Source organism: Manacus candei, unplaced genomic scaffold (assembly GCF_025592945.1).
Source record: "Manacus candei isolate 608988 ecotype Guabito, Panama unplaced genomic scaffold, ASM2559294v1 h1tg000002l, whole genome shotgun sequence".
In the NCBI taxonomy this organism is placed as follows: domain Eukaryota; kingdom Metazoa; phylum Chordata; class Aves; order Passeriformes; family Pipridae; genus Manacus; species Manacus candei.
In genome coordinates, this window is record NW_026138050.1 from 7,168,085 (window position 1) to 7,190,969 (window position 22,885).

At 41.5% G+C, this 22,885-nt stretch overlaps 1 protein-coding gene across 5 annotated transcripts in view; it reads right to left on the reverse strand.

The window, feature by feature from the left end:
* LMTK2 (lemur tyrosine kinase 2) overlaps nucleotides 1–17,040 on the reverse strand; it is a 58,098-nt gene extending 41,058 nt beyond the window's left edge. For all 5 annotated transcript variants that reach the window (XR_007903128.1, XR_007903137.1, XR_007903127.1 and 2 more), the window contains exons 1-3: nucleotides 16,723–17,040; nucleotides 2,473–2,597; nucleotides 1,498–1,642 (exon numbers count right to left, since the gene is read on the reverse strand). Coding sequence is in view for 1 of the 5 variants with exons in the window: in XM_051779436.1 (XP_051635396.1) it covers nucleotides 1,498–1,642; nucleotides 2,473–2,597; nucleotides 16,723–16,879 (427 nt within the window). In the remaining 4 variants the exon portion in view is untranslated. The remainder of the gene's footprint in view (nucleotides 1–1,497; nucleotides 1,643–2,472; nucleotides 2,598–16,722) is intronic.
* Between the last annotated feature and the right edge of the window lie 5,845 nt (nucleotides 17,041–22,885).

The window sequence follows — 22,885 nt, forward strand, 5'->3', positions numbered from 1 at the left end:
AAATGTGAACTTTGAATTTTTTAACACGTTCAGTAAGAAAGCAAAAAGGCTAAAGTTCTACCTCCAGTATAAATGTGTATCATAGCTTGTAGCTGGGCAAAGCAAAAAACCTGCTTACACAAGTTTCCTATGTAAATAAAATAGAAAACCCAAGATAAAACTCATTGTACATCTTAACATTTATAGTTACATAGAGTTACCATTTTAAGAGAAAAGGTTCAACTGCTTTATTCTTCAGCCCAACTGCCCTACTTGTAGCTGCCATCTGGAAGGAGGACATTTTTCAACTAAAAATACTTCATGTAAAGAGCCCAGAGAGGGAAAGGACAGAAAAGAAGCCCCAGATTTTGGCAGAGGATGGGCAGCAACAATGGTAGACCCCACACTACAGGAGAGTTTCAGCAGTGTTCACCCCTCTGCTACCCAGCTGGTTAGGAACACTCATCAGATGTTAACAAAAACTCACCACTACTTGTCTGAGAATTCTAGCCCTCAATTTCATTTCCATTAACCACATTTACAGCAGTATTATTCTACTGGAATATTTTATACACCATCAATGTGCTTCTAAGCACAGAGAAGGCCACAGCAGTACAAGCACATTTTTACCCATGAACCTTATTCAGGCACACTGCCTTACTTTCTGGCAAAACACTTGTAGTGACAGTATCATTTTAACAATTATGGCAACATAGAAGAGCTGACATGAAATTCTTCACAGATAATTTTCCCCAGCTCTTTAAAACACTGAGAAGTACCATGTCATTCGTATTAAGGCACACTGACAGCTCCTTGAAACTGGTACAGAAATTTTACTAGAAGTTTCCCTGAACATCTAGTGATCAAGTAACAAAAGCAAGATGTAAAATTATGTGCCATAGCATAATATGAGAACAACCATTTTGGGCTAAACTGTGCCTATAATACTCTAAGATGCTTAAGTTTCCTTCCACAAAAATTGTATTGTAAAGAACACATTTCAAAAACCCTTCCACACAGGGAAATGAAATCTAATGCTCTATCTTACCAAGATCACATTTACAGCACAAATAGTCTACAGTGACATTCAGAAAGTGATGCAGCTGAACAGCAGCACTGCTGGCAACTGAGGGATTCACTTTTGTTTCCATTTAAGGGTAGTGACTAAAATCCAACCACAACTTAGCCCCAAAGAAAACCACTAAAGAGCAGAAGTCACTGATGTCCCAGGGTACTTTAAACCCTTCAGGTACATAGAAATATAATGACAGTAATCTGCAGAGGGTTTTTAAAGGGAGTTTCATTCTCTTACACCAGCTTACATGGCACCCTGCCCCAGGTTAATATCTTAGAAGCAGTATTTAACATTTAACTATACCCTACAAAATGTATGGGCTCAGTTTATGTAAGTTCATAACAAATTATTTGTTACAGTAAAGTCAAACATGATCAGCCACACTCAGTTTTTGACACTGAAAATGCCTACTTTTGTTTTTGCATCAAAAACCAGTATTTTACCTGTACGAGACGGAAACTGGGAGGGAGTTGGCAAAGCAATATTGGGCACTGAAAGAGTAAACACTTCAGCTGGAGACTGAACAGATGGAGTATCTTCTGCTGGAGGTGTAAAATCTATTTCATCATCGAAGTTATCTTCAAATTCCTAAACAAAAAAGGCTTAGTAAACAAGCTGATCTTTGTCTTAAAATTAGCACAAATCCATTGCTTTCAGTTCCAATGAGCAATGCTAAGGAGGTTTCGCTGTTTTTCAAGGACAGGGACAGAGACTAAGTTTTCTATTCCTTATCTTCCAAATATTGCTGATTTAAAGAGATCAAAGTATCACATACTGTTTTTAATACAAAGGAGGTTTAAGGGGTTCTTCCTTGGTTGGGTTTTTGTGGGTTTGGTGGTTTGTTTTTTGCTTTGTTTTGTTGTTACTTTAAATGTTAACCCTGGCTCTGAATGAATTACCATGAACTGCTGAGGCCAAATATTCTCCATTTAAACACGAGAGCAAAACTCAGTTTTAGGAACACTGATAACTGATGTTCCAGAAGTAACTATTCTCAAATGATAACAATTTCTCAAGAGTTTTGCTACACTGGATCTGCATCTTCAGTATTCTTATTCAACAGGAGTGTCTTAAACCCTGACAGCAGACTAAGAAAAACAAAAGAAAGCACAGAAAAACAACAAAAAGGTTCTTCACAGCAAAACTGTCTCAAGGGTATAATCTTTCCTTCTGATCCTGATGTTTAGTTATGATTTTGAAAAGGTATTAAAGACCCTTATGCAGCAGGGACCAATTAGTTACAATAAATGGTTGCATCAAGGCTTCACAGCCCATAGGAACAGTCACTGGCTATTTCAGAACAGAGACACTCAAGTATCAATAACTGCAGGGTATTAGCACAAATATCCAAGTATCCTGGATATGAGGATACAGTTAAGAATGGCCCTTGTACACCCCTTGGTACCTTCAGTGCTTACCTTGAAATCTATCTCAGGGTCTTTGCAGCAGGAGACACAGTTTGCCAGCAGGATGACCAGGACAACCAGGGTACACAGAGACACGATCACAAAGGTGGAGGGAACTTCAGCTGCAGCTCCTTCTCCTAGAAATAACCAGGGATGCAGGATTAGAGAAACATGTTTAGCATTTTAAGAAGTTCCTTCAAAATGTATTATCCACCTGCATTTATTTAAGAGATGGGAGTGTGAACATTTCACTCTGTGGATGTGATCAAACGTAAGGAGACTGAACAGAAAGGACAAATGTATCTGTGCCCTCCCACCTGCCTGCACTGGACTGACCTCATCCCACCTAAGAGGCCCCAGCCAACATGATTTACTGAAGCTGGTGAGGAACAGCAATAGTCACAAGCCTTGGGATGTTGTTAAAATCAATAAATTAATATGGAAACCCAATCACAGATATTAGAAATCTGGTCTTTTTGAAGACACCTCCCATGAGCTAAAACCCTTGACCTAAGAGAACAGGCAGTCAGAGGAAATCCTCATTTCAACTGTGCACAAAATCCAAATATATAAGGTAGTCCTCTCTCTTTCAGTAAGTGCATTTGTGACAGTCTCCCAAACACACAAGCTGCTGTCACAAGTGCAATGGATCTGATCAGCTCCACCCCGGGTTCTATTTCCTGTGAGTCACCAGGTGATTTGTCTCCATTTCAAGCATTTTAGACTCCTAACCAGTTTGCAAACACACTTCCAAATAATTTTCCAAAATTTATACATAAACATTCTACAACACATTTTCCATGACAAGTCAGGTTATTACTCACACAGGATCAAAAGCCTCAAATGGCATTTTATAAAAATCTTAAATTAAACCCATTTTCACCCCTGTTTTCATCCTCAGTAAAGAACAAAGGCATGTGCTCTGGTCTCCTAGGGAACTACATCTTGAGAGGTTGTCGTTTTCTTTTCAAACTATGGGGACTGGAAAAGCAGTTGGACCAAACCTGATATTTAGATATTACATCAGTGGTAAACTGTAACAATGTCAGGTGAATTGGACTAACTGGATTTTATGAGAACATGTGAGTATCTATAGGGATGTCTGCCAATAGAATACAGTGTGAATGAAGTCTTGAAAATAAGAAAACCAGAAGCTGATCATTAGTTAAAGGACACACAGACTTGTTCAGCTACCTCTTAAACCTTCAAAAAACTACAGAAATTAAGAGATTTCCAGAAAAAGCTACAGTTTTTCATCTGTTCCACAGAACACTTACAGAATATTTACTTATTTTAATTATATGTAAAGTGCAAATTGACATAACCAAAATCCTGCTTTAAAGCATGTTAGCCTACTTTCAGAAGATCACATATTTCCTGAAGAATTAGGAATATTATCTATACAACAAATAAAAGTTAACCGAAAAGGAAGGTTTTCAAACAAGTGATTCTGTTTCTAGTTTGCACAACAGCTCTGGCATTCACACCTCGTTAGAGAACATGAACGCTCCATTTGCAGATATTGAGCATTGTTCAAGCTCGGATCAACCACAATGTGAAGCCACTTTAGTCATAATTCTGACGAGAACAAAAAAATCCCTCTCAATAGAACAATTTATATTAATTTTAATTAAGTCTTCTACATAACACTCAGGTATTTTTCCATTCCTGAGCATCAACAAGAAAAAAGGGGAAGGTAACAGCTGATTTATGTTTACTCCCTCCAGATGTTTGTTGACCTGCCTAAGGAGACTGAAAATTACCTGAACCACAAATACAAGCATTTTGTGCAGTCATTAGCTAATTACTGTAACGAACACACAGCTGTAGATAAATTTAAGAGATTCCTTTGAACTTCTAATTGAAAGCAAGTAATAAAAGGTAGCTTTACTACTAAAAAAGGTAAATATTTGTGTTACCAGGTATTACAAATTAAAATTATTATTTTAAAGTCATTTTTTCCAAGCCCATCCCACTCAATTTCCAAACAACTTCCTCACCTTCACCACCAACTTCACTGAAAGGAGAAGTGAACTCACCACAGACCATCTACTGAACAGATGCAGATTCTCCCTAACAAACACCCAGATCCCATCACCACAGTCACAACAGACATTCCCTTTCTAGTAGAAGGCCAAGGCTCCTGAAGCCCCTGGAATGTTTTTGGGAAAGTTTGCCAAGCAAATCCCTACACAATGAGCTCAGCCCCCAAGAGCACAGTCTCATCGTTCCCAGAAAGCATTAGTGCTGCTTGAAGACTTCACTTCACACCAGGTCCTTCAGAGGGGGTATAAAGCACCACAAGTCATGTGTATAAAACACTATTAAACTTTATTTTGGGTTTCTGGTGCACTACAAGGTCTCCTTTTTGATGCCCACATGGCTAACCTGTTCCCCACAGCAGCTGAGCATTACCACCTCTCACCAGCACCTTCTGCTCCCAACACCACATGAGCTCCTGGGGGCCTTTTGGACCAGCCTCTCTCCAGAGCTTGGAGCAGCTCTCCCAGATTTGCTTTACTGCTTTCAATCTCCCTGTTTCTTTTCAAGCCCTGACAGGGGTTTGTGCACCCACCAGTCCCTCTCCTCTCTAAGCACATCTGGTCTGGTAACACGCTGTTGTTTCTCCCACACAGCCCCCACCCTGCCCTTGCACCCTCACAGCTACAGCAGCGCAACCACAATAAATATTTCTATTTTCCCCAAATATTGTCCTGCTCATTCCAACTTGGGATCCCACTTTGAACCCCCCCAGCAGTTCCAAGTTATCACAGCAAATCCAACCAGGAGGATTCAAGCTCCTGGTGGCCTTATGCCAGTTTTGTGGTTTATTTAACTCAAAGTGAGATACAATGAGCACTAACAACCATTTATTGTGCATGTTAGATACACCACATGTGTTTTCAGCTACTTTATGTTAAAAAGACAACATTTTTGTTGGAACTCCTTCTGTAAAGGAAACTGCACATTTATCAAGCCTACAATCTAAGTGTTTATGCAAGTTACACCATTCCCCATAAGGTAACCACCTCTTTTTCAGTGTCTTGGAAGGAATACAGAAAAGAAAAATATTGCTGCTGTTCATTATGTTACTTCCTAACCTTAAAAACCTTTTATAATTCCCAAGAAAAGAAACTGTGAATTAGCAGTAATTAATTGGAGAAAGTAATGAATTTTATTAACAAAACCAAAGATCACCTTTGAAAAGGCAGCTAACCATAAATGGTCTGTTAAGAAGATGGAAGTCATCTCAACTTCCAAAAGCACAAGGCAATTTTCACATACAAAGTTATAAAAAGATGCTTTAATACAAGAAAAATGCCAATTATCATGGGCAAGTTTCTGCAACAGCGACAGAACAACATTTCAGATGACTCACACAAGTAAGAGCTACTGACTAAGAATTACAGAATCCATCTCTGTTTGGATAAACTTTGAAGTTTCTTACATAGTAATTAATAAGTCATATTTTTGATTTGCAGGGTTTTTTAGAAATGAATGTAGAATTAATTATAAAATTATGGCAACCTGTAACTGGGCTAAAATTTATTATAAGTGAAGCTATTTTAATAGCTTACATGAATACATATTCAGTGATGGGAGCCACTGATTAAGTATTGGAGCTGGTGCTTGACAAAGTGCTGAAAAATCTGCTGCAGTAGAACCTCTTTTGCATTTTTCAACTATTTCCATCCAATGATTAATTCACTGGAGCTTAATAAAATGACTCGGCATTGAAAAGGTAAGAAATGTTTAACACAACATTTTATTTGTAAATTGTGAAAGTATGAAGGAATGACAGCTATTTATTATAAGATCCTGACTGAAAAAAGCAACCAGCAAGAAATTCAATCTAATAAATGCAGAGGACCGTTTTATATAGTCATCACAGAAGAGTTTGCTTTAATTAAAAAACTCTTAAAAAACACTGTAAATTCAATTAATTTTAATACAAAGGTAGATGATATCCAATAAACATCAATCACATTTTCATAATTAATGCAGAACTTGACACAATATAATAAATTCTAAAAGCAGAGAAGATAATAGGTTTACTCTGCATATCAGTTTAAAACCCAGCCATATTTACTATAACCTTACTCAGTAACAACCCACAGCATCTTAATATCTATCCACAAGTCAGAATCTGTTCTTTAGGAAAGGAACCGCCAAACAGATTTAAAAAAATACTCTCTGTAAGATGCCAACAGTAAAAGGCTTCCTGTCAGCTAACACAAACTCCTTTGCTTTGAGATATCCAAACCACTTAAGCTGAGGAAGAGGCCTGGATTATATCAGCACTCCATGAAAATAAGCGGGAGCTGAAGTGCACCTGCGTCACTCGGCTGTTACTGCAAGGTTAACACAACATGATGCTTTCCACAGCTCTGGGCTAGCACATGTCCCATCCCAAAATGGCACCTACAGGGTCCTAAATTATCAACACAGAAAACAAGGTATTCTTTCAAAGCTTCTCAGTATTAAAAAGTGATTCTATGCTGTTATTTATCCGCTTCTAAAAGTAGACAGGATCATAGCCGACCCAAAGCCCTGGCTGGGGCAGGTATTCAATGACCAGTATTGAAGCAGATTGTCATTTCATAACCAGTTCTACACTCAGGTCTAAATTTGAGCCCAGCACATGTGAAGGCAAACCCTGTACACAGGCAGTGAGCACCCTCACTGGCAAAACAATGGTGAGCTGTGCTGGCATTCCCAGGATCAAGTACAGACCTGAAACACACTCATCAGGATGGATCACAACATTTCAAGGGGTGGTAAATGTTATTTTCATACAAAGCATATTTCACAGCAACTTCTATAGGCCAGGATTCCCTACACCTTTCTAAGTTTCTCTCAAGCCTCCTTTCTTTGTAAGACAATTCGCCGACTACCAAGTGCAACAACTAAGCCAACACAAATTCTTTTCTTGCTAGAACTGGTTTCCTTCTCTATCCAGTTTCCAGTCTGCCCACAATACTCTCACATGTCATGCACCTGTGGCATCCTTTGCTATCATTAATGAGGAGCAAGGAGCAGGCCAACCAGCCAAGTGTTCCAGCCATGTTCACCTGCCAACCAAGAGCCCCACGCAGGACAACCCCAGCTGAGGTGGAAGTGCCTGTCCGGGAGGGACCCCGGGCTCACCTTCCTTCTACCCCCACATTATAAAAGGCCATGATGCTCCAACTCTTCACTCTCTCAAATTTGGTTCAATCTGATTAATCATATTATTAAGGTCTCAACCTTCAGGAAACTCTGCTAAAAAATGCATGACATGACACCACCCAGCTCTAAGCTTGGGGAAAGAGTAAATGTACATGACAGACAATCTGGAGTACATAACAAAAGACATTGCTGAGTGCACTAATAAAAGATTTTCACTACTGTGATAAAGGCAGTGCAAGGCCCAGATAAATTAAGCGTTATTAGGGCACAGTGAACTTCAAGGGAGCATCTGATTTGAAGCTTTCAGCACAGTAGTTGCTAGGCAACAACAGTGCCACTGCATAAGCAAGAGCAGCTTTCCTTTGGAGAGCAGCTCCATAACTGGCACTAATAGCTACAACTATTTCCAGCACAAATCCAGCATGACAGTACTCACTTAAACTGTCTCTTGGACACACTCAAATTTTATGATCATGAACTAAGATGCTACTTCACGACACCAAGTCATAACAGAGCAGTCTTTAAAATATTAATGAATGACAAAATCTAATTTTGCTCCACAGCTACATCCACGGTAACTTTCATGAACATGCTCAGTTTATTTATTCTATATTAAAATAACCAGATTTAAAAGTGTAATATCACCCTAATTTATTGTGGGTTTGATAAATATGATTTTAAAAGCTACCCCAACTTTCCTAAATAATGTTGTCATTCCTTCTATGCCAGCAATTAAGTGGGAAAGTGTTATCAACTCCTACCCAGTTCTTCACAAGTCAGATTCAGATCATTATCTTTCCCTCATAAAGAGTTTCTCCTGCATTTATTTACTCCCTGAAATCTTCAGATGTTTGCTACTAATAAGCACAAAACCAGTACAGACACAAGCAGGCCTATAAATTCCAATGGCCTGCAGGTAACAGGTAGAACACTAAACCAACAGCCTGTTCAGAACAATTTTAGACACATCACTTGTGTAATGCCCGATTTGTATGACAAGGTAAAGCACAACAGACATTGCAACTCCTCCATTTCACAACAAAAAAACCCCCAAACTCAAAAGCACATTCCATTCATTGCTGCATTCCTGCAATCTCATTTTTTCCTGCTATGCTCCATTTAACAACTGAGCCAAAAAACAGCATCATTTTTGAAATTAAGTTTCAGCAGAAATGTGTGCAGTACCATCATTTAGTTGTGAAATGCTGTACTACAACAGGCTTTAAAACACTACATTAGAAGGGCATTCAAATCATCAACCTTCAACTAAGATACAACACAAGCAAACAAGAATTTAACATGAGTTTTGAAGGAGTTATTTGCACTTCAGACATTCTTTTGAAAATAAAATGAAGGGAACTTTAGTATGAGAGAGACACTCCAAATTCCAATCAGCCCTTTGCTTTGAATGACCATTACCAGTCCTACAAGAAGAAACATTCCTAAGATCTCCAAGGACTTTCATTGCCTTGATGTCCTCAACACAATGGCAGCACCTTAAGGAAATCTAAAGCCTTTTCCAAATGCCCAAAGTATTTCAAGCAGAGACTGGAAATGTTCCTTCATTGAGCAAATCCCTAACAACAGACACACCACACTCCTTAAGGAACTTTTAGGTTTCGCAGTTTACACCTGAATTTTTCTGCTTTCAGATTTTTAGTACTTATGCCATTCAAATAAAGCACAAATGTTCACTGTTTTAAAGCAATAACCTGGAACAAACAATTGAAAGTGTTATTAATTTAAAAGTTATTTCAATATTGTGACATTATTCCTACCCTTATATTGGATAATGCAAAGTCTGCACAACTAACAGAAGTAACCTTCAGTATTACATATCTTTATGCAAAAGCACTTTATCACCTGATTTTATTTTCCCTTCTATGGAATATCCTAATTCCTAGATATAGTGTCAGGAAAAAAAGCTCTTAAGGACTTAAAACTACAGCTGTCCAAGTTACTTGTGCACAACTGTACTTACCCTTGCTGAAAACAAGCAGCAGTAATTAACAACTTGTCAATAAAACTATTTCCTGCCTAAATCTGAATTGTGTCACATGGCCTAAATCAAAGTCCCACACTTCAAAAGATGTAAGTAAGATGACTTTTCAGCAGCAGTGTGGGAAAAAAATACTCAAAAGTCACATCCAAGTTAGTGTGTTCCCATGTTCTTCTAGACAGAAACTGAACCATTTCATGCCTCTACTCAACTTTTCCATTACAATCCCTGCCTTACTCCAGAACTCCACTGAGTCCCCCACGGGGCAGGTGGGTGGGATGAAAGGCCAATGCATGTGCACAGACAATTCTTCCCAAAAACCAACAGCTCTTCTTTACAACAGTTATTTCATCATCACAAGTGAGGCTAATGAAGACAGCAAAGGGGCCATTTCATAGAGAGTTTTTCTCCATGAAATGATAAAAAAAAATCCTCTGACACATCCCTCCAACGCACCTTGAGTTCTGGATATAGCTCTGCAGTGACAAAAGCCAGCTTCACAGTTAAATTTGTTTTGTGGATATGTGACCCTGAAATAACTACTGTCCTGTGCAATAAATTACAGTATTTTAAAGAAGAAATCTTAGCTACTTCATATCACAATTGGACATGTAACTCTGTCAACAATTCTTGGCTAATTATCTCAGTCCTCCCTTTGTCCTTAGAAAGAACAGAAGTCTATCCTGCAATCTAAGCCAACACTTTTTCAAACTGTTTTATCCCATGCTCCCCCTAAAAGCTTTTACAGTGAGCTTTCAAGGAGTTTCTACAGCTGCTTAAATCCACTCTGTACACAGGGGTGACAACAGCAGCCAGGGCAGTGCTGGACCCTCCTGCAGCACAGCAGCTCAGAACAACATCACTGATCCTCGGGTTTGCTGAACACTTGCCCTGGCCTGAGGGTTGGCTGAACAGTCAGGAACCAGTAAAACTGTGAGCTGGGGTAAGTTTTACATTACTGACCTTATTCTATTATCCTCCAAGTCTTCCCAGTAATGTCAGAGAATTACTCACACAACAGCACTCTTCAATTTTAATAAGGACTAAATATAGGCTGGTACTTCAAGTGTTTACAGAGCGAGATCTGTTTGAAGTTTCAGTGTTAGAATCTCATGTTTGCACAAAGGCATCTTAAGACAAGGTAAAAAATACCCATGTTAAATAATTATGTGCCTTATGCCTTCATGGCAGTGTTTCTGGACAATCTGGGTAGCATTATTATCTTGCAAACCCATCACTGATTTGTAAGTGTGTGAATGTGTATATATATATATATATATGCACACAAAATTCTGCTGAGCATACTTTATTCTACACTGCTAGATGTTGGTTTTGCAATTATTTTATGCTCAAGTAGAGTATTTTTTCATCTGCTGTACCATTTCTCCAACAGTAAAGCACAGCAGTTGTAGATTTTTTTTATTTCCACACAGGGTAGACCACAATAATTTGAGGCAGCATGAGAAGATCACACATCGTGGTATCTCAAACCACCAGAAAGAGATACTGGTGTTTGGGTTCCCATGCTGCAGGTAATTCTTTCTCCTACCATCTGACATCAAAACAACCTATTAAGATACACTGCTTTTGAAGAGATTAATTTCAGTTCACATGAAAGGAATACATACATGCAACTTTCATGTGATGGGATTTTCTGGAATCTTTATTTTGCAGTACATCACTTTCCAACTCTAATGTACAGCTGGGTTAAGAAATGCAGGAAAGAAATAAAGCAGCACCATTTTGCTAAAAGAGCTTATTCAAATCCATTTCTCATCCCTATTCATAGCTAAAGGATCCCTTGGAAGAACAGACCATAGAGTGAATGAGTGATTTTGGAGAACTGGATCTGGTCTATAGGCTGGAAGCTTAAAAGTCACTCAAAAATCTACTGCTAACATTTTCTACACCTCTTTCATACCAAAGAAGTCTTGATGCAACCATAGTCCCAAAAGAGTCATGTCATTGTTTAGTCACTACAGTGATGTTTTCTTACCACCAAGGAGGTTTTTGTGAATGTAGTACTGTTGGACAAGGTGTTACTTTGTACCAGCATTTCAGACTGAAAATCTGAAGACAATTCACTCAGAAGACAATTCACTGACATAAGGAGCTTCACACCATCCCCTTGCCTGAGCTATATGTGGTACAACCCCCTGCTGTGGCCTGTGCCTAAAGCACACGGGCAGGCTGACAGGCCATCCTGACACACTTGGTACAGTTCTGATTATACAAGTCAACAAAATGTTTCCAATATTTAAATGTTGCTCAAGACCTTTCATAACTGCATTACAAAGAAAACAAAGAGCTCAGAGAGAGCAAGAAAAGCATTGAAGACACTGCAAATTGTATCCAGATCTGTATCAAACTCCAGTACGAGATGCACAGACCAAACAGAATGGCAGACCCAAAATAAAATCTAAGGAAGACTCCAGTACTCCCTGTGCTGCCCTTCTGCTGCAGAACTGCTGCCTTGGGACTGAAGCAGGACTGTGATTTTCACAGCTCTGGTATTACACTGACTGAGGGTCCCTTTATCCTGCATGGGTGAACCACATGGGGATGGGGACTGAAACCAGACCACAGTAAATGTCCAGAAAATCACTCCCAATCAAATTTGCCTGTCCAGAATGCTGGATCTCACTATGTAACACAAACTTTTTTTTTATACAGGGCCCAACCAGCACCTGCTAATGGGCCCTTTCAAACCAATGCCCAGCACCCGATGCTGTGACAACAAACCTTTAGACTGGCCCTGATCGGCGCTATCTTAATGTGCTGCAATGGTATCTGAGGAATTATTAAATACACCCAAGCACTCAAGACAGGAGAAATAACTTCAGAAAGTGACCTCCTCCTTTCAGCACTGCTTTAGTTGTAGTTGTAGCAAAGTCCAGACACTTTACAGCCACAGGCAGAGAGAGCAAACCAAGCCTGTGAACAAAGCCTTGCGTGAACATCCCCGCAGGGCTAAGTCAGGGTTGGCTTCTTACCTCAAACTCACAGATAGAAACAAAAGATAAAAGACAACTTCCCAGCTCTGGCTCCACAATTAGGAGGCGCCTGGGACACAAGCTAGGAAAAGAAATATAGGGAGAAGCAAACGAGTCCAGTGCTTGAAAGGGGGAGGAAGGACAGACCATTTCCAGGAAAGACACAGACCACAATTAAAACCCCCATTTTCTTGCAAAGATATTTCTTAACTTCAAGTGATCAAGTCACTGACTTGCATACACTCAGAAAATTGCTTTTCTTGTTATGTGCAAGCGTCACAGACATTCTACACTGTCCCAAACCACAGGCCACAACTGCAATTTGGCCCCAGTCTGACAGAATGCCAAGGGAAGCATCAAGCCAAAGCAAATCAAAAGCAACAATTTTCCCAGGAGTATTGATGTGCCACAGAACTCATCTTAACAAATAATAATAAAAAAATAAGTGGCTTAATCTCAAAGTGTGAACAGTGACCAGTTGACTACACTAGATACAGCTGCATGAACATCTAGATACTTCAGTTTGAAGTCTCTGGATGCTATACACCACTTACCAAGCATCTTTTCCTGGATTGGACACAACCAAGTCTATCAGCAGGGACTCCCTGCTATGACATCCAACTGGGCCCTTGAGTCCCAAACCTGAGGTTCTCCAGAAGAAATCATGTCAGCACCAAGTCCAGCTGCCTCAATTCAGCTGAACAGAAACTGTAATTCATCACTACTTTGAAGCTGAACACACCTGTCAGAAATGCTGCCACCTATTCAAGTTTTACAGGATAATAAAAGTATTTCTGAGTCCTTGCTACTTTGTATTTGCAAAGAGCTTCATAGAGCACAGAGATGATGAAAACACTTTGGCTGATATTACACACACTCCGTTGATGCTCAGCTTTCTTGGAGAGGCAGCTGAATTAAGGTCAAGTATGGAAATCCAAGTCAGAAGAACTGAGAGCCTGAATGTAAATGTAAAGCTTTAGCACAGTAAAGCAGCCCTGGCAGTTTGTGATGCTTCTAAATCCTGCTGCAGAAGAGCAGTGCCCCAATGCCCTCACTTCAGCCACACAGCAGGAGCAGTGGAAGTCACCTGAGCCTGATGCATTCAGGTCAAGTCACCAACACTCCTCAGGCTCAGGACAACTCTGGCACTTCAGTCTACAAACACCTTCCCAGCACACCTGCCCCAGCTCTCACCCCCAGTATAAAGTGAAACCTTAAATTCAGAACTATCACAGTACGTATCAGTATCCTTTTCCACTCACAGAATAAATTAAATCTAAGTTGGTCAAAGTATTTTCAGCCAGATGCATCTTTGACATCTTGGGTTCGTATTTCCTGCAATAACTGCTAGGAACCCCACAAAGTTAAAGCCTGATTTCCTTTACCTCCTCTCCTTGTTGTTAGATAAAAAAACATACCAATTAGTTTAGAACTGTAATATCAAAAATGCAAGAGGAATATAGAACACATCATCAGTGCATGCCTTCATCTGCAAGCACCACAAAGCCCCACTTGAACAGAGCAGCATCATTCATCCTGATCAAGGCCCTGGGAACCCGACAGTTCCCCAGCCTGGCAAACTTCCACAGCACTTCCACAAATTGGAGCATTTTTCCACAAGGAATCCAATCACTTCTGGCATTCCGGCTTCCTCCCCAGAAGAGGAGTTATATCCCACAAAATATTCTGCAAAGTTCAGTACAATTACAGGCAGATTCCCTCTTTCCTGTAACAAGCTCAGGGCAACACACATAAAAAATGTCTCTCCACTGTCAAAGAAGCAACCATTCTTGTTAGGTGAAGAGCTGTGGGATCCTGAAATAATTCTGAAACCAGTTACTAGTCGTTTTATGAAAAGGCCATTAAATTCTCCCCAAGTTTACAACTCCTATGGATCAGAGCAAGTGTTACAGCCAACTGCAGGAACAGCCAAGGCCCAGAATGGAGCCCAGCACAGCCAGTCCCAACACAGGGAATCAAAGCAACCTGGCATGGGACAGGAGAGGGACATTCACAACGTGGCTGGATTGGTTTTAAACACAACTCATGACTCAACCCTGCAGAACAAAGTCACAGGTTTGTCTTCAGACAGGCTGTCAAATTTGCCTGCAATGACAGAGAAGGTTCAAGACAAAAGTCTCCTTGTCATCCACTGGGAAGCTACTCCAAGGCAGGAGGGAAAACCAAAGTCCTTGTAGCTTTCCAGCTGGTTCCTGCTGCTGATACAGGGAATGATGCAGGACACATTGCAGACTAAGAATCTCCTGCATGCAAATCACCTGCAACATTATTTCATTCAGGAGCATTCATTCCCAGCAAAAATGATGCCAGTGAAACCAGAAAAGGTTCCCACTGAGGCCTTAAACTCTCAATACTCAAGATCCATCAATAAAGGAATCCAAATACATTGTTTCTCACTATAAGGTAAAGATACAATGTATGGTAAAGCAACAGTTTCATTTCCTAGAGTTCCCCAAGTTTTCCATGACAGGATTTGGACAGTTTGCTAAACTTCAGATAACATCCCATATGTACCTATTTTGGCCTAAATATAACCAAAACCCGCTTATAAAATTCATCCAACATTACAACATCATAAACACTACTCTTGGCAGTGCTGCAGTTAGCACACCTGATTCAGCCTTTTAAAAAATACAGATTTAAAAAAACCCCAAACACGAACCACTCAAATACTATGTCCTGCATTTTGTTCAGTCAGTTTTTCATTCTGAGAATTAAGTGTTTTACCAGTGTCATGGAAGTTATGCTGTGATCTCCCACCTTTGTAAGGTGCATACACAGTCCTCATAGCAAAGAGGAAATTGTATTTAAAAAAAAATAAAGAGAACATTTTGACATCTATCTTTAAATAGAAAAATTAATTGCATTTCAGGAAAAGTAAGACCCAGAAAAGGCACAAAAGTCCTCCACACAGAACTGATTCTGCTGTCTTACCTCACAGCTCGATGACAAGTTGATATTATTTGGACAAACCTCAAGCATTTCATAAATGAAACAGCCTATAACTCAGTCTAAAAGGAAATACAGATTTCAGGGACAGTTTTCTCTTTTTCAGAAGTTTCCTTCCATAGAAAGTAAAATAGACCTCAAAGAAGGCTGAGTGACCTATGAACAATTCAGAAATGTTCTGGGAATTAAAAATATAAGAAAGAGGCAGAGGTCCAAAAATAAAGGAAGTATGGGTTCCACTCCCAGTTTTGATACTTTCTATGGAATAGCAGCCAAATTACCTAATCTCTGTGCTTCATATCTCTCTCTCCCCACTGCTGCTCCTCCTCCCTGAACATCTTGTGTATTCCAGCTGCACAACTCCTCATGGTTGCAAGGAAATCTCAGCACACATTCAAACCAAACCAACCCTAACAAAATTCAGCCTCAACACAATGTTATCTTGGCAAGTCCCAACGAAATACCAACAAAAAAATATGAATCAAATGCTTAGTTGGTATCTGTGAGTCCTAATAAACCTCTGAGCAGTCACTCCTGCGACTGAGAGGACATATTGTTTAGTTTGTGCTTTTAAGGCAAACAGGAAAATAAGCAAGGCAACCGAAGGAAGTTCGCGTTACCTAACATAACAGAGAAATAAATATGAACTCATGACTATTTAGAGAGCCCGGGCCGGGGGGGCCGGGGGGGAATCCGACTAATCTGACCGGAAAACAGGGAAGCGCCGTCTGCCCGGGAGAGCCTCCACCCAGGAACGGGAGTCCCGGTGATTCAGAGCCAAAAACCAGGAAAAGAAAAGCCCCGCCGAGGTCCGTACGGGCAAGAACGGCAGCGCTACAGAGAGCACGGCTGGGGCGAGCACCCAGAGCACCAGCCCGCGGCTCAGTCCCAGGGGTATGAGCGACCCACAGCCCGGGGATAGAGCTCCGTGCCATCACCTACAGCACGGGGAGCCCCCTCCGCCCGCCGTGCCCTTCCCGACGCTTCGGCGGGGCCGTGCCCGCAGCCCGGGGAGCGAGGGAGGGAGGGAAGGAAGGAGGGAGGGAGGGCCGGGGGCCGCACACCCGCAGTGCCGCCGCTCCCGGGCCCCGCCGCGGAGCCGCCCCGAGCGCCGCTCCCCCCGCGCCTCACCTGCACCTGCCGGCGGCAGCGGAGCCGCCCCGGCGCTCCCCGCCAGCAGCCACAGCAGCAGCAGGACGGGCCCGAGCGGGTGTCGCGGTCCCAGGGCCCGCGGGCCGCCGCCCCCCCGCCGCCCGGCGGCCCCGCCGAGCCCCCCGCGCTGCCGCATAGCCCTCCGCTCCCAGCCCGAGGTCCGGCGCCGAACGAGGGGGCTCGAGGTTCTCAGCGCCTCCGGGGAGCCCCCGTGGCAGCAGCGGCCGCCCCTCGGCCCCGCGGCATCGGCTCCGCCGCCGCTCCCCTCACAGAGCCCAAGCCCCGCCGGCCGCCGCCGCCGCCATCTTCCGGGCTACCTGAGCGCCACGGGGCGGGGCGCGTCGTTGATTGACAGCCCGACGCACCAATCATTGCGCGTCTCACTCTCGGGAGGCGGGATCATTGGCTGGGACGGAGATAATCCGTGATTGACAGCTACACCAGCCAATCGCCCTGCAGGGGGCGAGCTAGGGCGTAGGGAGGCTGCGGCGCGAGCGCAGCGGCGCGCGGCTGCCAGTCAAGCGCCTGGAGGGCGGGGCGTCGCTCGGATTGACGGCAAACTTCACCAATCGACGAGAGGGGCGGGGGAAGAGGGCGGGGCTTGTCCGGTTTCGCGCGCAGTGCCCGCTAGCTCAGCGGGGGCGGCGCCCCCTGGCGGCCGAGCGTCCGCGGGGCAGGTCCGGGATTCCCGGGACACAGCCCCGCCTGGATCCATCGGGAATGAACCCCCTTGAGACACAGCCCCGCCTGGATCCATCGGGAATGACCCCCCTTGGGACACAGCCCCGCCCGGATCCATCGGGAATGAACCCCCCCGGGACACAGCCCCGCCTGGATCCATCGGGATTGACCCCCACCGGACACAGCCCTGCCTGGATCCCTCGGGATGAGCCCCCAGGGCAGAGCTCCTGCCACCATTCCTGGGGTGTTCCTGCTCCCCTGCAGGAGGATGGTGGATCCCAAGTTGGGCAGTGAAACGGTCACACCACCCTCACCGTGCAACCGAGCGCTTCCAAGGCTGGAGGTGACCTTGTTCAATTATTGATACCAGCAGGATTCAGAAATAAAGATTATTCTGGTTTAGGTTTGCGATTCTGCTGAACTTCGAGTACATGAAAATGAGGTGTCAGCTCTAAGTAGCATAAGTGGAAGTGTTAATCCCAAGGAATCAGGGGCTCTATGTGATGAGGAAACAGAGAAATACCACATGTCTAGCAAACTAGATTTCCTTTTTCCAAATAATTTAGCAAAAAGACTAATTATGTCAAGATTATATAATGACTTTGGGAGCACAGATTGTCCAAAGAAATGTACAATGAGTGGGCCTCTGGGAACTCATGAAAGGAAAGTTTTGTGCTCGAAGTAGTATTTGGAACATGATGTCCAGGAAGACAAAACATAAACCCAAATCCCCTCTGTTCCAAAGTATTTTTTCTAGGGTAATTTTTCTTCTACCACAGGGTTATTACCTAAAATCAAGCTACCTGCTTCTTACCAAGTCTGTGTCTACCTCCAGATATCCTCTCTCTGCCTTGAAGACACTAATTGTGTTACCAAATGACCCATTTTTTTAAATGTTCTAATTGTTTTTCCTTCCAAAGGAAATATTTTACTTGAATAATAACATGGAATACAATCTCCTCTTTTGTTGTTTTAGTAAATTATTACTAATGCATTATGTTGCTTATCATGAGTTACTTTTAAAAAAGTAATACAAACCAATAAATAGTCCCAGAGTATTCTTTGTAAGCTATCTGGAGATTCCATTGATGAGAAGCAAAATGTGATCTTTTCCCTTTAGAATCAGCAATATCTAATATACAATATGTACCACATGGGGTTTTTTCAGGTATAAACAGGCACTGACTCAATTTAAATAGCTTTGTTATTGTAAAACTGACTCTGGTCACCCACATGCAGCCAGGTCTCTCTGTATGGACTGGGAATATCCAGTGGGATTATTCTTCTCTCTATTCCATCTCCCTCCACCAAGCATGGACACCCAGGCTGGGGCCTCTGGGTGTGACTGTGGATACTCAAACCACCCCGTGCCTCTGTGGTGTGACCACATGGGCACATCCCCTGTTCCAGCCATGGGGCTGAGGCACTTCTGGGCTCTGTCTCTGACCTCAGGCAAATTCCACCCCTCGATAGTTTTGGGATTGACAGCAGCTACAGACATGAAGTTTAAACCTTCCCTTGTAGCTTTCCAGCAGGTTTACAATGCAAGGGTGTTCTCATTTCAATACTGAAAACAATGCACTGCATTTAAACACAGCAGGTTGCTGGATTTCCCAACCCACCCTGTCTTAATTGGATGTTAGGCTTTGATGTAATTTGCTGATAAAACATGGTGTTGTAACATCATCTGGGATGTTATGGCAGCATATCATTACAAGGACTTGTTAGAGCACTCTTTTATAATGATGGGACACTTAAGGTTTGCTGCGAATTAGTCACTGGTAGGAGCTAAATAACCAAACCTTCCAATCCTTTGTTCTAGATGTTAGTCACAGTTACTCCCTGTCTTCAAATACACCACAAACATCAAAAAAACCCCAGAGATGCAAAGCCTCATCTCCTATCTCCATCCTCAGGAATGTCAGATTCACCCGTTTACAATTTCTGCAGTTAAACACCTGTGGTAGCTCCATGAGCTTAATGGGATGAGCAACCTAATAGTGAGTAATCCAAAAGGTACTTAAGAAGAAAATATATTTACTTAAATGAAACTCTTCCTGTACACAAAATGGGATGTGTTACCACATATCACAGCCTCGTGTTTCCTGATTATGCACTGTTATCGTTGCCAAATTACTGGAGCTGCTGTTCCGTGTGGGAGGTGTTAAAACCCTTTTTTAGAGACAGATAATTGGATCAACTAAAGGATGTTGATAGTTTTATTTTCAGTTGGTTTTCTTCAATATTTTTGATAACATTATTGGTGTGGAAGGAATATTGTCTGGCAGGCTGAGCAAGTTGCCAGAGGGGTGTTAAAGGTCTTCAGTGTAACTGTGAATAAAGGCCCAAAAGATTCACAATTCACTTACTATAAAACATTATCACCAAGCTGAGCAGAGGACCAAGGTCTTTATTCCACATCACTGTTTTAAGCATAAAGATTGGCTTCTCTATGTGGGAATGCTGAGACACTCACTCTGCTCCCCCCAGAAGAATCATGTCTCATCCTTTCAAATATAACCTTTCTTTCCCTGTCAGTGTTGTCTTTTTCTATTTAACAAAGTGATTTGTTTCTCCACCTGACAGAGGCAAAATAAATATCACTGGTTTTAACCTCTGCTTTCAGGCATCAATGACCTAATGGTGTTTTTATACAACTGGAGGCTTCTTTCTCCATTCCATTACCCCAGCATCCAAAACGATTTCATGTAGCTCCCAAGGAAAACTGGCTGAAGAAAGCTGCATTTAAAACAATCAGTGAAAGAAATTTGCCCATTTGTGTTAATTATTTTCCTCTTAGTATCTATCTGTCATTCCAAAATGGGTTTAGGTCAGAACTCTCTGGTTTCTTCCCACGAATGCTGAAGCTTGCAAAACAAACCTCTGGCAAATATAGCAGTGCATATTTTGAATCAGTGGTAGAAAATTCAGTTCGCCATGATTTTAAAAATGTGTTAAATAAAGACCAAACAGCTCTTTTTTTAATCCTTTCCCTGTAAATCATTAAGGAGTTGTGTTCTTCTTGGGAAACATTTAATATTTGGATTTGCACCTGCCACTAACATCCTGGAAAATTTAGCACAACTTTCATTTCTTTTGAGTCAGGAATACCTACTGGATTTTGATGGGCCTGACTGGGAAGGGTGCTACTTACTTTGGCTTCAAACAGGTAGAATTGGAATAAGTTTTAGCATTAAGACATGAAGATGGATCATAATTGCAAATGTATCTTATTCAATTCATTTAAATTTACTCCATTTGCCTTATTAAATCCAATTCATTTCACTTTAGTCCACTGAACCCTTCTATGGAATCAATGGAGTTAATCAAAAGAATGAATTTTTTTGAAAGAGCAATTAATTTCTCCCTCAGAGGGGCATAAGAAGTGCCAACATCGGTACAAATTTCTTCTCAACAGGATTTTATCTTGTTTTACAAAAAAATACAGTAATGAGTGGGCAAATTTCTTTCCCCACTTATTACTCTGATGGTGTTGCCAGCCCAAATGCCAATTCATGCCAATTTTGAAACTGGTTTTTATGCCACTGACAGATGTCTAATGCTGAAATAAAAGATACATCTGTGGTGATAAATCTGTATCTTAAAGCTTCCTATAGAACCTTTCACCAAAATTTTGAGAGACAAACTATGTCTCTTCTCTCCAAAGGTGAAGGAGATTTGATTAATTTCCATTGACACAAAAGGAAATGCAAAGTTGTGACTTTTGTGTAAAGAAGCTGTTGTAAAACCTTCATAGCTACATTAGAAATTCCTTCCACCCTCCCCTCTTTATTTTTAGCAAATGTTAAACCATGTGGACTATTAAATTTTGCTCCAGATGCAGCAAAGCTGTACTGAATATAGTGAGAAACCATTTAACCAAATGAATGTCTAATGCAGTCCTGATCTAAATATACACTGTATGTGTGTCAAGGTAAAAAAGAAAAAAGCAAAGCAGAAGGAATATTCTCACAAACAGAGTAAGACACAACAGATCAAACAAGGAGGTTGCAGCTCAGCTTCTGCTCATGCAATACTTTCACTAACCCAAGAGCTGTGGAAGTTGCTCGGCAACTCTCAAAAACTTGTCCCTTCTGAGACTCCAAAAATCAAGTGTCACTGCTCAGGGCTCGGGGTGTTTTTGCACTGTAGGTGTGAGGCAGCAAGAACAGCACTCCTGCAAAGGAATAATTCAGCCCCATTCCAGTCCAAGGGCAAGGGTTTAGTAAAACTACCTACAGGTTACAGAACCTACCAGTGCCTCTGGGAGCAAACCATCTCCAGGCTGCAGGATGCTCCTGTAATTAGCCACGTTTAAGTGTCTTGCTGATGTAAACTCTGCTCCCACAAGCTTTGCAAAAAAGCATTATCTCTTTCTGGACCTCTTGAGCAGCAGGAATCTCTTCATCACAAATCCTTTCAATAAAGGAAGGCAAATTTTTGAGCAGAAGATAAAATATGATTTGCATGTCTCTCTAATACTAAATTTTGGTAAGTATTGTATGTCATCATTTGAATGTGTCACCTGTTGAAAGGGAAAAATTGTTTGGAGTCCTATCAAACAGGGAATTCTTGATCAACCTGCCTATTAAGGTAATATTTTCAATTTCCATACCACTTTATAACTAACTTTATAGAAAATAATTAAGAAAAAGTCTCATACCAGTTCTAGTTCTCATTAATGTTGAGTAAGCCCAGGGAAGATTAAAGGACAATGTTTTGAACATATGTAGACAATCACCTTTCATTTTAAATATCTTTAATAACCAAATCCTACGTAACTGCTCTAAAATTAAACCAGAAATTATCTTTGACCACTCACATTCCCCTTCAACAGTCTCTCATTGGCTTCCACACTTAGTTTTAGTGAAAGCATAAGCAAAGACTTCAGCCTAAGGACCACTCTGTGTATGGGGGGGAAGCTCATCCTGATTTGGAAATGATTTGCAAAAGGAATTTTTAAAAAGAAGCACTTGGATCTAGAGGGCAGATCCAGAAAAGGATAAATGAACAGAGTAACTCTGCTGCTGACAGACAGACAACTGGTGAATTGATGTTTTCAGACACTTGGAAGAAAAACACAAGGATTCAAGATTTAGAGGAAGGTGCAGTTCATTGCAGCACTGCAAGGGAAGGAAGGATCTACCTCCTACTAAAATGTTATCCTTTCCAATCTTATGTATTTTTCTTATATTAATGAATGTTGCCTTCCAGAGCACTGACATTTTAACATGAGCAATTACATGAGAAGAACTGAGGTGAATCAAGACAAATTAAGCAGGATCAGGAAGAATCATGCCAGTTGGGCAAGGAGCATAAACAAATATACCCAGCACGTGGAAGCTAGAAAAGAATTTTTTTGATACTTTCCTTTATTTTTAATAATTATAGGTTCAAAAGACCATATTCAGAACAAGAGCTATTTATCAAAGGTAGTAATTGGATATAACTTTCTGTACTA